The sequence below is a fragment of the Lithobates pipiens genome, unplaced genomic scaffold (genome assembly GCF_037356315.1).
Source record: "Lithobates pipiens isolate NorthernLeopardFrog02 unplaced genomic scaffold, aLitPip1_a1.2 Scaffold_25, whole genome shotgun sequence".
In the NCBI taxonomy this organism is placed as follows: Eukaryota; Metazoa; Chordata; class Amphibia; order Anura; family Ranidae; genus Lithobates; species Lithobates pipiens.
This window is the reverse complement of record NW_027507787.1, coordinates 97,035,307-97,049,927: the sequence shown is the minus strand read 5'-3', so window position 1 is coordinate 97,049,927 and position 14,621 is coordinate 97,035,307. Positions and strand designations below refer to the sequence as shown.

General features: G+C 46.1%; 1 protein-coding gene and 1 long non-coding RNA gene across 5 annotated transcripts in view; one reads left to right on the top strand and one right to left on the bottom strand.

Moving 5' to 3' along the window:
- The window catches only part of LOC143930429 (glycine N-acyltransferase-like protein 2), a 34,429-nt gene extending 31,652 nt beyond the window's left edge, over nucleotides 1-2,777 (bottom strand). The window contains exons 1-3 of one of the 4 annotated variants that reach the window (XM_077454741.1): nucleotides 2,690-2,774; nucleotides 533-626; nucleotides 350-457 (exon numbers count right to left, since the gene is read on the bottom strand). In XM_077454741.1, coding sequence (XP_077310867.1) covers nucleotides 350-457; nucleotides 533-610 — 186 coding nt within the window. In that variant the 5' untranslated portion in view covers nucleotides 611-626; nucleotides 2,690-2,774. Of the gene's footprint in view, nucleotides 1-349; nucleotides 458-532; nucleotides 627-2,310; nucleotides 2,458-2,689 lie in introns of those variants that run through there. The other 3 variants (XM_077454740.1, XM_077454743.1, XM_077454742.1) reach the window with 3 other exon arrangements.
- On the top strand, nucleotides 2,774-7,012 carry LOC143930431 (uncharacterized). The gene is made up of 2 exons (XR_013262770.1): nucleotides 2,774-3,032; nucleotides 5,528-7,012. It is a non-coding gene; the product is annotated as an uncharacterized LOC143930431 (long non-coding RNA).
- The last annotated feature ends 7,609 nt before the right edge of the window (nucleotides 7,013-14,621 follow it).

The window sequence follows — 14,621 nt, the reverse complement described above, 5'->3', positions numbered from 1 at the left end:
GGATAGCCAATCACCAGATGAACAAAACGGTACCGGGATGATGCCTGCAGGTGCGGGCATCATCCCGGTATACCCCCCGGAAGCCGAGTACGCAGATCTGCGTACGCTCGGCGGGAAAGGGTTAATTGGGGTTAGCCAGTGTCCAATCATCGAAGGTGCCTATATAACCCACTATGTAATGAAGCTTCTGTGTCCCATGATGTATGATCAAGAAATATTGTTTTCTAGTAAAAACTCCTCTATGTTGTCCTTTATTAAAAAATTATAAATCTTAAAAAGCAGATGTGAAAGGTCAGTTTAAAAATGTGCAAACTGCCTTTTAACTGCTCTAGTCCTCTGAGGAACTTACCTCCAGGAAGGGGCGGCAAATGACAGAAGTGAAGTCTGGCCACTGGTCCACCAGAACCTGCAGTCTGAATGGGTTTTTGTCAATCACATAATGCAAAGCTCCATAAACCTGCAGGATGGACACTGTGAGGATTATGTGCTGTACACAGCTTTTATAACACAAATCCCATATATTTCTACTCACCTTTAGTGACTCTGGGAAGCTGTGTCTCAGTAGTTTGCTCAGGGTAGCCAGTTTGGAGGAACAGGTTACGAAAATCATTACTGTGAATGAAGAGCTAAAGGAAAGTTATAATATAGATTATATGTTGAAAGGAGGAAGGGGACCTCTTTTTGTGACGTTTTCACGGGCCGCTGATAGAAATCATGGGGCCCGTACAACTCACCTGACTGGGCCCCTTAAGCCCCGCCCCTTGTCCCATCCCTGGTCCCTCCTGCAGCCCCACCCCTGGCCCCTCCCTAGACCCTGCCTTGAAACAAAGTGCAGGTTTGTCTTCAAGTGATATTTACCACTGCAGACAGTGCCACCCATGCCACCAATGCCATAATGTACTGCAGACAGTGCCATCCATGATGCCAATGCCATAATGTATAGATGCTGCTGTAGTAGTAGTAAATCTTGAATCATCTGCCCTTCCCCCAAGCAACCATACACCTGTGTTAAGCAGGTCCCAGGAGTCATTTTCTCTCTGATCCTGCTGCTGCCTGGACTGGAGTGTCAGTCAATGTCACAAGCAATTTCAGTCAGTCATTCAGCTGCTTACTTCTTTTCTTCTGCTGCCGCCGTTCGCCTCACTGCTTCTTCTCTTAGGCAGTGGAGAACAGAGCAGAGCTCTAAGAGCGGAGGGAAAGGAATCACTCCGCGGCGCCAGGGAAGGCAATATGCAGGACGCTGGCTGGGACTTGAGCCAGCATGAAGAGCGGGCGCGGAAGAGACATTCTTCCACACCTGAAATAGAATAGTCCCTCCCTGCCACCCACAAGAACACTGGTATGGAGTTACCAAAAAAAAAAAGAAGTCAGCGAGGGGGGGTGAATGTTGTTCGGTCATGGCTGGAGGAATTTTTTATTTTTTTTTGCATGGATTTGTTCTCTGTTCAGGTTGCCCGGGTCCCCTGCTGGCCGGGCCCGGTACAACAGGGCCAGTTGTACTGGCCTATCAGCGGTCCTGCGTTTTCACATGGGCTTCACTTTCTATAAGAGCAAGCTTGTATGAGTTTTTCAGCAAGCTTTTGCAAAGCTTTCGGCCAGCTTCCAGCAGCTTTCTCTAAGCCTTTAAAGGAAATGTTAAAGATAGATCATAATGGGAGTGTGATTGTCACTTTTAGCAATCATCTGCTAGCAGGCTTTCAACAATTTTCAAGCAGTGCTGAAGCCTGCTAGTAGCTTGTTTAAAGTGGCAATCAGCACTACAATTAGGATCTGTGTTGCACTAAGGCTGGGTTCCCACTTAGTGCAGACATGGCTCACAGCAGGGGCCCAGTGCATCTCTGTTCTCCATTTCAGGGACAAATCAGGCCGAAATTTGTGTCTGAATTTGGACCTGAAATGGAGCCAAAAATGCACAGAACCCCTGTGCAATCCGCTCCGTGGCCGCCATGGAGGTGTGTGAACCAGCTAGACTAGTGTGAACCCAGCCTTAAAGTTTCAATAAAGCTTGCTGAATGCTTTTCTAAAGGTTTGCTGTTCACATTGCTCTTATACTAGCTGAAACCCATGTGAAACAGGCTTTTGACTGATTCCCTTTGACTGCTTTTTGATGTGTAAGGCAAAATAATTAATACTATATACACCCGGATAATAATAGCATGGTTAGTCCTCCTTAATAAAATGCATGCTGCCTATTCCAGTTGCTTTACAGGTGACTATCAGTTACTGAATGTATTTAATTTTCTGATATATACTGATATACTGAGAGCAACAACAACCGTTAGTGCATCTACCATTAAGTAATCTGCTTACCTGCAATCGCCTAGTTCAATGTAATTCTTCTGGGCCAGTTATCTGCATGTGGCTAACAAACATGAGCTGTGCCTGCAGCAGGAAGTGGATTATGTTCCAAAGTATCCTAAGTTTCCCATTACATTCCTTTTTTGGCCTGATCTGCACGCTCACTTTTCCTCCCCCTTCACCTGGCCTCCCCCTTCACCCTGTACACATTGTACTCATTCTCTATGCAGTATTAACTGGTTATAGTTACTGTTTCATTCTTTCTTCCCTATAGCTGCCAACTTTAGTTAGAACTGAAAAATAAAAAAACACTTTATTAAATGGAACAATTTTACTAGTCTAAAAAGTTCCTCACATGGCACAATATGTACAACAACATAAAAAGCTGTACCTTTTATCATTAAAAAGAAAAAAAAACTGTCCTTGAGTTTCAGTCCAGTCTGCTGCAATCACGTCTCAGTTTTCTCTCTGTCAATGATCAGACTGTACATTTTAACTTTGCTAGCAAGTCACAAGGTGAGGTGATTCAACAGAGGCTGTCATAAATTTGCATATGTAGCCATGTACTATGCAGGCAGCAGAATATACATGACTGTGCCATCTCTAAACAGACATACCAGTGCAAGAACTAGTGTTACAGACAAGAACGGGATTGGACGCATTTGGATCAAAACCACCCGCAGACATCCCAACCTGCAAAAATTAATTTCAGGGAGGTGGCAAAGTTATTTCAGGTAGGTGACGCTTCGCGCCGGGGCGACCTCCCCCCCCCCCCAATGAAATGCAGCATTACCAGTGCCCAATAAATTCAGCCTATCAGTGTCCATCCATGCCACCTCATCAGTGCCTACCAGTGCAGAAAATCAATATAGCCTATTGGTGACCATCATTGTCCATTCATGCCACCTCATTAGTGCCCACCAGTGCAGCCCATCGGTGTACATCAGTACAGCCTATCAGTGTCAACCAGTGTCCTTCAGTGCCACTTCATCAGTGTCCACCAGTGCAGCCTATCAGTGTCAATCAGTGTCCTTCAGTGCCACCTCATCAGTGCAGCCTATCATTGTCCATCAGTGCCCACCAGTGCAGCCCATCAGTGCCATCTCATCAGTGCCCACCAGTGCAGCCTATCAGTGTCAACTAGTGTCCTTCAGTGCCACCTCATCAGTTTCCACTAGTGCAGCCTATCAGTGTCAATCAGTGTCCTTCAGTGCTACCTCATCAGCGCAGTGTCCATCGGTGCAGTATATCAGTGTCCATTAGTGCCACCTCATCAGTTCCCACCAGTGTCCTTCAGTGCCACCTCATCAGTTTCCACTAGTGCAGCCTATCAGTGTCAATCAGTGTCCTTCAGTGCCACCTCATCAGCGCAGTGTCCATCGGTGCAGTATATCAGTGTCCATTAGTGCCACCTCATCAGTTCCCACCAGTGCAGCCCATCAGTGCCATCTCATCAGTGCCCACCAGTGTCCATCAGTGCAGCCTATCATTATCAATCAGTGTCCTTCAGTGCAGCCTATTGGTGTCCATCAGTGCAGCCTATCAGTGTCCACCAGTGCAGCCCACTAGTGCCACCTTATCATTGCAGCCTATTAGTGTCAATGTCCTTCAGTGCCACCTCATCAGTGCCCACCAGTGCAACCTATCAGTGTCCATCAGTGCAGCCTATCAGTGTCAGTGTCCTTCAGTGCCACCTCATTGGTGCCCACCAGTGCAGCCTATTAGTGTCCATCAGTGCAGCCTATCAGTGTCCATCAGTGCCAGCTCATCAGTGCTGACCAGTTCAGCCTATCAGTATCCATCAGTGCCTCCTCATCTGTGCCCACCAGTACAGCACATTAGTGTCCATCAATGCCTCCTCATCAGTGCCATCCAGTGCAGCCTATCAGTACCCACCAGTGCAGCCCATCAGTGCCACCTCATAGTTGAAGCCTATTAGTGTCAATCAATGTCCTTCAGTGCCACCTCATCAATGCCCACCAGTGCAGCCTATCAGTGTCCATCAGTGCAGATGTTCAGTGTCAGTGTCCTTCAGTGCCACCTCATCAGTGCCCACCAGTACAGCCTATCAGTGTCCATCAGTGCCACTTCATCAGTCCTGACCAGTTCAGTCTATCAGTATCCATCAGTTCCCCCTCATCTATGCCCACCAGTACAGCCCATCAGTGTCCAGTAATACCACCTCATCAGTGCCCACCAGTGCAGCCCATTAGTGTCCATCAGTGCAGCATATTAGTGTCCATCAGTGCCGTCCATCTGTGTCCATCAGTGCCACCTCATTAGTGCCTACTAGTGCAGCCCATCAGTGTCCTTCAGTGCCACCTTTTCAGTGTCCACCCGTGGTGCGCTCCCAGCTCTGTCCTGCCCCCTCCCCTGGCCACAGACAGAAGACAGGGCAGCCAGAGTGGCTGCCGTACTCCATTCAGCCACTCAAGCTGCTCTGCCTTCTGTCTGTGGCTAAGTGACAGGCCTAGTCCCGATGCTCGCGGGTGTCCAGGAGCCCGAAGCCAAATGCGGGCAACTCATGTGACTCGCGGGAGACTTGGGATGTCTGCACCAGGAAGCCAACACTGTACACCGCCAATCATAGGCAGCGTGTGTATGTGCAGCTTCTGGTCAGGAAATGCCTCACTGCCTATGACTAGCGGTGTGCAGTAATAGCTTTCTGGTGGGTTCAATCCGAAAAAAAGCCGGAGCCCATCACTAGTTGCAGAGTTTCCATTTATTCAAAATGCTTAGATGCAGGCACAGACCCCTTTTAACCCCATTTACCACAATTCCCTGGGTTCCTGGACACACTCAGGGAAGATAAGTTCCTCACCTTCCCTCCCTCAGCAGCTTAGGGAGGTGACACCTGATAAGGCAGAGGTAGCTGGGCAAATGATCTTCAGCCAGGTGAGACACCCTTCCCTGCCCGAACTGACATGCAAGTAGCTGGACCAGGGAAAACCACGTTAGTGTGGAGAGCATCAACCTAGTTGCTACCTGAGTACTCCAGTTTTAGTGCGGTGGACCTGTGTCCTTAAGCTGCTCACCTGTGTTACCAGAGCTGCCCTGGACTTTACTGAGGGAAGCTGTTTATAGGGACTCTATTGGTGATGTCTGCACAATTGTCACACCAATTATTATAAACTCCTTTATTCTCTGTTGCATTTTAAAATTATTTTATTGTAGCGATGTGGACTATAGTGATATTATTGTACAATTCCCTATCATTCTTCACCTATAGACATATCCCTCTAGTGCTGGTCACCAGTGACTGTCATCACATCTGCGAGCCCAACCAAAAAGATTGTGGGATTAGTAAGCTTTCAGACCGATGATTCCTTTCTGTGACATTAAATCTGGACTACACATCCCAGGGATGCTTGCTACAACCCAAAGAGAACCACAGAGTCCGGAGATCCGCAATGTGCTCTCTTCTTCTGGGCCCTGCTGTGTGGGGAGAGAGGCTGCGGCCTACCAACCAGCAGATCTACATTACGGTCGCCTGCATCCATTAGCATAGGTCATCGCTGGTCACTTTGCTGAAGGACGTCACTTCCAGGATCACTGTCTACAAGGTGTAAGCCAGTCTCGTGGTTGGTGAGAGGGCAATTTCCCATCCTTTGCAACCTTTCTCTGCTACTTTAGCTGAACACTGTGTACAGACCCCTTTACCTTGGGAACACTTTACTGCAATACTGTTTGGAACACTGTACATAGACGCCTTTACTTAAAACCACTTCAAGGAGTATCACTAGCCTGTTCAAAGGGGTTGTAAACCCTCGTGTTTTGCATAGGATGCATTAAGGTGAAAAAACTTCTGGCACTGAGCAGCCCCCCAGCCCCCCTCCCCCGTTTTACTCACCGGAGCCCATTCATTCCCTCTCCAGAGATGTGCTCTAACTCTCTGATCGGGGTTCTCTGGTATTGATTGGATAGATTGATAGCAGCACAGCCATTGGCTCCCACTTCTGTCAATCAAATCCAATGACGCGGGCACCAGGGGGCAGGGCTGAGTCCAGCATTCTGTGTCTATGGATGCAAAAGCTGGACTCTGGGACCATGCCCCCAAGTAACCCCCTGGGACAGCACTTCTCCTATGGGGTTTACCGATGCGGGAAAGAGCTGATAGCGCCGCCGGGGACCCCAGAAGAGGAAGATCGGGGCCACTCTGTGCAAAACAAACTGCACAGTAGAGGTAAGTATGACATGTTTGTTATTGAAAAAAAATGAGGGGTTACAACCCCTTTAAGCCCTTCAGCTATTACCACACCATTGTGCCTTATTGGATACAATCTAATGAGCTCAATTTGCCAGTGAAGACTATCAGGCCTGCATCTTAGACGCTGCTGTTATTACCACTTAAAGGGCCCCATTCTATCCCCTATTCTGTCTGATCTCTCAATAGGATATAAAGGTTGAATATGCCGGCCTTGGGTTCCCTTTTAGTGTGTGACTTCCTGTCCTAGATAGCTAACCTTACTGACCTTACAGGTTATGCTCCAGGTAGTAATTCATTGTACATATATGTAAAATTATGAGTTTGTGCTGTTGAACTTTTTCTAAGTTTCTTCCGAGTCTGTGCTGTTATGCAGTCCAGTACTCGGTTGAACAATTAACCTCCTCTGTGTATCATCACAACATTACTTACTCCAGTAAAACCTAGTTAATATAAACATATTTGACCTGTGTAAAGTGTCAATTAAAGGTGTTGTGGAAGATGTCTGAACCCAGAGTGTCAGGTGTGTTGGAATGTTCACAGGGTCATGGCGATACAGAAGAACAGGTAAATCTAAGCAGTCCTCAAGTGGGCTGTGCTACATTATATTATGAAACACATAACAGGGGGAGCTGGGATGCAGAGGTGGGCTAGAATGACCAAAACCTCCAGGTGGACAACAACAGAGAGGTTGCAATTTTCACCTATATCTTTAATATCATTCTCGGGTTGACGTATCCTTATTTCATATATTGATTCATTTAGAACCACTTCTTGACTAGTGATGGACGAACTTCCGACGGGACGTTTCGCGAACGCGAAACGTGAACGCGGCCGATAGTTCGCGAACCGTAACGTTCGCGGCGTGCCCCATTGACTTCAATGGGAGGCGAAATTTACAAACCTACAGGTCAAATTTGCAGCCACAAAATAATTACTAGCTGTGCACACATAGTCCCACCACATGGCCAATGACATAACACATGTATGAGGTGAATCTGGGATCGACAACTACAAGCATTCTTTTTTTATATGTAATGTGATTGTAGCCGTATGGGAGGAGGTGATGAGGGAGCTAGAGAGCAGGAGGTCTTGAGAGGAACGAAGAGGACCAGTAGGTTCCATAGCTCTCCCTCTGTCTTATCTCACTAAGGCCGCGTACACACGCGGGGACTGTTCGCTCAACTTTGTTCGTCAAACAGTTTCAGCGGACAGTCCGCTCAAAATTAGCATGGACGGACTTGCCCACACACGACGAACGAACAGTCCGCTGAAACCGTGCGCGATGACGTGAACGGCACGTACGACGGGACTAGAAAACGACATCCTATACACTGCAATGCAACCTTCGGCGTATAAATTCTTTCTGAGCATGCGCGGAACTTAGTTTGACGAACAAGCCTACACACGCGGGGACTGTCCGCTCAAACCAAGTTTCAGCGGACAGTTTTTCGGGATTTCCGAAAAACTTTGTTCGTCAAACTGTCCGCTGAAACTGTCCGCTGAAGCCCACACACGAGCGGACTGTCCGCTGAAACACTGTTCAGCAGACAAAGTTGAGCGAACAGTCCCCGCGTGTGTACGCGGCCTAACTCTTCTCTTATCTTTATTGCCATTGATTTGTATGTGGTTTTTTTTTGTTGTTTTTTTTTCTTTTTTTTCTCTTCTTTCCCTCAGAGGTGTTTTTTTTTTTTTTTGTTTTTGTTTTTACATTCTGCTTAAAAATTTGTAAATCAGTACTGCTTGGGCCTTGAAGAAGGGGACGTACCCGAAAGCTTGTCCTGAAAAATTGTATGTTAGTGCAAATAAAAAAAAGTATCACGGACAGTACTCAATTTTTTTTTTATATGTGAAATTCTGACAATTCAGGACTCAGGAGCGCAAGAAGGCAATGGAGGAGAGGGAAGGTCAGGGTAGGCTAAGAAGAGGGTGCAGGAGATGATCACCAGCACCGTGATATAGAGCACTGACACCTGCACCGTGATAGAGTCATCTGACATCAGCACCGTGATAGAGAGCACTGACATCAGCAGCGTGACATAAAGCACTGACACCAGCACCGTGATATACAGCACTGACACCTGCACCGTAAGCAGCCCCAGGAGGAAGTCAGCATAGCACAGGGATGGTGGGAGCCCCTCATAATGAGCATAGAACAGGGATGGTGGGAGCCCCTCATAACATGCAGAGCAGAGGTACAGCCCCAGGAGTAAGTCAGCATAGCACAGGGATGGTGGGAGCCCCTCATAATAAGCAGCCCCAGGAGGAAGTCAGCATAGCACAGGGATGGTGGGAGCCCCTCATAATGAGCATAGCACAGGGATGGTGGGAGCCCCTCATAATATGCACAGCAGAGGTACAACCCCAGGAGGAAGTCAGCACAGCACAGGGATGGTGGGAGCCCCTCATAATAAGCAGCCCCAGGAGGATGTCAGCATAGCACAGGGATGGTGGGAGCCCCTCATAATAAGCAGCCCCAGGAGAAAGTCAGCACAGCACAGGGATGGTGGGAGCCCCTCATAATGAGCATAGCACAGGGATGGTGGGAGCCCCTCATAATATGCACAGCAGAGGTACAGCCCCAGGAGGATGTCAGCACAGCACAGGGATGGTGGGAGCCCCTCATAATAAGCAGCCCCAGGAGGAAGTCAGCACAGCACAGGGATGGTGGGAGCCCCTCATAATAAGCAGCCCCAGGAAGAAGTCAGTACAGCACAGGGATGGTGGGAGCCCCTCATAATGAGCATAGCACAGGGATGGTGGGAGCCCCTCATAATGAGCATAGCACAGGGATGGTGGGAGACCCTCATAATATGCACAACAGAGGTACAGCCCCAGGAGGAAGTCAGCACAGCACAGGGATGGTGGGAGCCCCTCATAATAAGCAGCCCCAGGAGGATGTCAGCATAGCACAGGGGTGGTGGGAGCCCCTCATAATAAGCAGCCCCGGGAGGAAGTCAGCACAGCACAGGGATGGTGGGAGCCCCTCATAATGAGCATAGCACAGGGATGGTGGGAGCCCCTCATAATAAGCAGCCCCAGGAGGAAGTCAGCACAGCACAGGGATGGTGGGAGCCCCTCATAATGAGCATAGCACAGGGATGGTGGGAGCCCCTCATAATATGCACATCAGAGGTACAGCGCCAGGAGGAAGTCAGCACAGCACAGGGATGGTGGGAGCCCCTCATAATAAGCAGCCCCAGGAGGAAGTCAGCACAGCAAAGGGATGGTGGGAGCCCCTCATAATAAGCAGCCCCAGTAGAAATATGACTCAGCTCAACCTCTTCAAACAGGAGGGTACTGCCATATAGTACGGTGTGCTTTTTTTGTACAAGAAAGTGAGCCAAATGAAGAAAGAAGGTCTGTGTGCTTGATTAAAAAAATCGTTTATAGACATATACATGGTCTACTGGTCACATGTGTTGAATTCCTCAGAGATCCATGCCTCATTCATTTTTAGAAATGTGAGGTAGTTAACACTGTCGTGAGCTAGGCGAGTACGCTTATCGGTCACGATCCCCCCTGCTGCGCTGAACGTCCTTTCGGACAGGACACTGGAGGAGGGGTGAGCCAACAGTTCGATTGCAAATTGGGCAAGCTCTGGCCAGAGGTCAAGCCTGCCCACCCAGTAGTCCAGGGGTTTATCACTCCTCAGAGCGTCCACATCGGCCGTTAACCCAATGTAGTCGGACACCTGACGGTCTAGGCGTTCCCTGATGCTGGATCCAGATGACACCTGTCGATGGGTCGGCTGAAAGAATGACCTCATATCAGAAGTCACCAACACATCTTCAAACCGGCCTCTTCTTGCAGGCGCTGTTGGATTGGTACCCGCAACTCCCTCTCTGGGAGTGGGAATTGCTCCTCTGCCAGCGCACGCAAAAGCAGAATGCAGCATTTCTCGAAGCAAGGCCTGGATGTGCTCCATTCTGACAGCCCTCTGTGATGGCGGTAACATTTCTACCATTTTGTGTTTGTACCGGGGGTCTAAGTACGTTGCCACCCAGTACTGGTCCTTGACCCTTATGCTTTTTATACGGGGGTCCCTATTAAAAAACTGGAGCATGAAGGTCCCCATTTACACTAAACTGGAAGCGGTGTGGTGGCCTGGCATCCAGGATAATGTCGTCCTCTTCATTCTCCTCTCCCCATCCACGCACAACAGGGATCCCGGAAAGGTTTAAAGCATGCTCTTCTTGCTCCTCCTCATCCGCCCCGGCACCATCCTCCTCTGACTCCTCTTCAGACTCCTGTTGTTCACTTGTCTCAGATAGAGTAGCCCCCCCTGGGAATTCATCCAGCATTGCGACTTCCTCATCTTCCCGCTCCTGCTCCTCCACAGCTTGATCAATGACACGACGCAATGCACGCTCCATAAAGAAGGCATAAGGTACCATGTCACTGATGGCGCCATGGCTGCGACTGACCAGTTTGGTGATCTCCTCAAATGGCCACAAAAGTCTGCATGCGTCTGTTCTGCCGCAGAGTTCATACAGGTAGACGTTAACTGCACGTTTCTGCTGGAGCAGCCTATCAAGCATATAGAAGGTTGAGTTCCATCGCGTCGGGCAATCGCAAATAAGACGTCTGACCGGCAGATTGTGTCGCTGCTGAATGTCAGCAAGGCGAGCCATGGCGTGTAAGATCTTCTGAAATGGGTCGAGATTTTCCTTGCCTGCCGCAAGATGTCCTGGACCCCAGGGTATTTGACAACGAATTGCTGCACGACCTGTAATGGAAATTTGTAGGTTTTGTATATAATTGTATTCCATTTTATATGTATTGCACGATGTCCTCACTGTGCACACGGCACTAACAATGTTTTCAGTACATGTTTTGCATTCTTTCAAGTCCTGATTAGAATTAGCCTGCCTATGTAACGCCCCTTGTTACCATAAACGTACAATTGTAATATTAATGTGATACCTACGTAATCATGTGTATAAAAACCTTCAAATGCGTCATAATAAAGGAGAACGGTTATTTGGAAAGATGCTGAGCGTATCTTTTGTGTCTGTTCCCTACTGCAGTAGTTAATAATTTGGAACCACTAATCAATATGAGGATAGGAGTTGCCTATCATCAAAATATCCATTTCAGGTGGCGAAGCCAGCCAGGTGGGGTTATCAGGTGACCCTGAGTATCCGAAACGAGAAGCTTGAGACGATCCGGGAATTTCTGATAATCAGCCGGCTGAGGTAAGCCTTTTGCTTACATTTGAGTTATCAGACTTCCTTGATCGGTAAGGCATTTTTGGGACAAAGGGTACCTATTTTACTCCCCTTAATCGAACTGTATTGATTAGTGGTTATATGTTATGTTGTCCCTGTCTACTGTCCATCAGAGTGTTATAGAGAAAGGGAAGAATAGTGCTGTTCACAGGTATATGTAGTACATCTGCTAGATAAAGTAGTTTAGAGGCAAAAGGGTATAGGCACACGTAGAGAAGACTGGCCAGCCATTATGGGCATTAAATTAAGTAAGGGAATGATGGGTAAGAGACCCTCAAGAATGCCCAGCGCAAGAGGAGCGCTATATATGAACCAAAGGTGCAGTTCCGCCTATACTGAGCCCCTAGATTAATGGTTAAAGTGGACAGGGATCCACAAAGGGTAACTGGGTTACCACCAAAGTCCGCAGGGACAAAGAATCATGCAGAGTAAACAGCTATTTATGTGAGCAGGATGGATCAAGAGTGACATTATCACTAGACAGAAAGGGACTTTTTGATGTTAAGTTGTGGGATGAATTTGGGGTCAGGCACTACAACTAGTAAAGTCAAGAAACAGTAATGAGAGTTAAAACATAATGCTTTATATGTTGTCAGAGAGGGAAGATGGGATGGGCACTATAGCCGCCCGTCTGATCATAGAAGGTACAGTATGTGAAGTATGGAATTACAATACATTGGATGCAAAGGATATCAGAACAAAATAAAGAAAGCAGAAGTTTAAGCAAGGAAGTATTAAAAGCGTTAAAAGAAAGTGAGAGAATGATATGCATGTGTTGTGTACAAATGGGAATAATGTAAGCAATTTTAGAGATATATTTGAGTATGTTTGTGAATGCTGGAACTTTTAGTTCTATCACTTGTGTGTGTCATGTACGCAAATGTGACCCCCTCCTTTGTGCTCTCCTCAAAGAATGTGGCTGGCATGAGAGGTTGGTGATAAGCTGGAAGGACACCATGCCAATTTCAGTTTTTTAGACAAAACATTTATAACAAAATGTGCCGGGTTAACGAATCTAATGATAAACAATGTGATCACAATTATTTTTGAATCTGTTTTCCAAACATGGTAAAATCAAGGTTACATTTAACCATGTCTTACACTAATTGAATATCTTTTGATAGTGGAAACAGTGCATTTAAAAAAAAAGAGAGAGAAATTGAGTTAAATTAAGTAATATGTCCCCCTTTAAGGACATTTATCTGTGCATATATATTAGTGTGTGATATTGAAATTATCATATGAGTATTAATTTCTTATATGAGTTTAATAATTTTATTAATAAATATAGATATATTGAAACTGGTTTAGACAACCTTTGGTTGGAAATGAAATCCAGGTTAATGGGGAAATTGGTAAAAATGGAATTAGTTTAGATTAAGATAACAATTTTGTAATTTTACATTTATTGAGTGGAAAGAAAAAAAAGATTCAGATGAGATTGTTAATTTGAATACAGCTGCAATAATGTTTAACAAAGCCAAGATGGATGGGATACATAAGGAAGTTTTTCTACAGAAATGAAATCTTAAAGTCTGATAATAACTTGATGTGCGGTCAATGATGTGAGAGTAATAATAAATAAAATGTAAATATAACAGACCCATCACATCAAGTCCACACACCCTGTTAGGATAGATGCTGCCTGCAGCCAGTTGGTTTATAGTTTTTGATGGCCAAGTGCTTTCTGGTCCGTCATACATATTGTTGGTCCTTTTGTTTTTATGTATTTTTATTTTTGAAATCCAAAGCAGAATGTGTGGATTGTGAAATGACGTGTCCCTTTTCCTTATAATGCAATGGGTATAAGTAGAAGAATACTTAGGGTTTATGGACATCTCTGCATGACTGCAGGGTATTCTTATCATTTATTATACTATTGCCAGGAAAAAGTTGTTTTTTTTAAACATTAAACTGGTGTTCTTACACAAACAGCATGATAGAAAACAAGCCATTGTTATATTTGCGCAAGCTGGACACAGTAATAAAGGGTTCACTCCGATGTATCAGAGCTGTAGCTTTATGCAAAGTTGCTATTAGACAAAGTTACAGATATTATTTTGGTTGAATATTTAATTTTTAATAGTCCAACATTCTGCACAGCAAATATATAGCTAAGTGTTTGTCTAATGAAAGGTTCAAAATATGAATTTGTTTTGTGTGTTTATGTACAAATCTAACAATGAAAAATGTGTACATTTGAATCCAGCCACCTTATTGCCTCTATTGGAGGAGGCTGGAGACAAAGAAAAAGCACATGTGTTAAATTGATGACGTGGGAATCAGCTGTTGTGAGCCAAGTGCAGGACACACTCCCTGGAGACCCTAGTATTTACTTTTTTTGTAGTGTTATTCCTGGTTTTATACCGAGGATGAAGTTTATCACCCAGAAGGATTCCCTGTATTCAGAGTCATTTGATCCTTTTTCCCTAGCTCAAGAAGCAGAGCTCCATGTTTTAGAAAAGCCTATGAGCTATAAAAAGAGTATATATTTATATAGATAGTCAAGATATAGAGAGCTTTTGGTTCCATTTGAAGGGCCAGAAGTTTGTTTTTACTTCGGCAGGTAAACCAATCAAGCATGCCAAGTTAAATTTGATCGGCTGTTTTCAGCCTTCCAGGTTCTTACTGAGGTAGCCATACTAACAGTAAAACTCACATATGGAAGCAGACCAGGCGACTCTAAGGATGCTGCATTTACAGCCCCGGACACTTGATGGGTCTGTGCAACTCACAGATTCCACCCGAGTTCTGGCCCAGTATAGCTGGGATTAATAATTCAACTTTAAGGACCCCAGAACGAGAAGCACAAGTGGTCCACAGAGGGCATCTTCTTGCGAAACAAGACTTTGGAAAAGGTGATCATTTATGTTTGCCAGACACTCTTT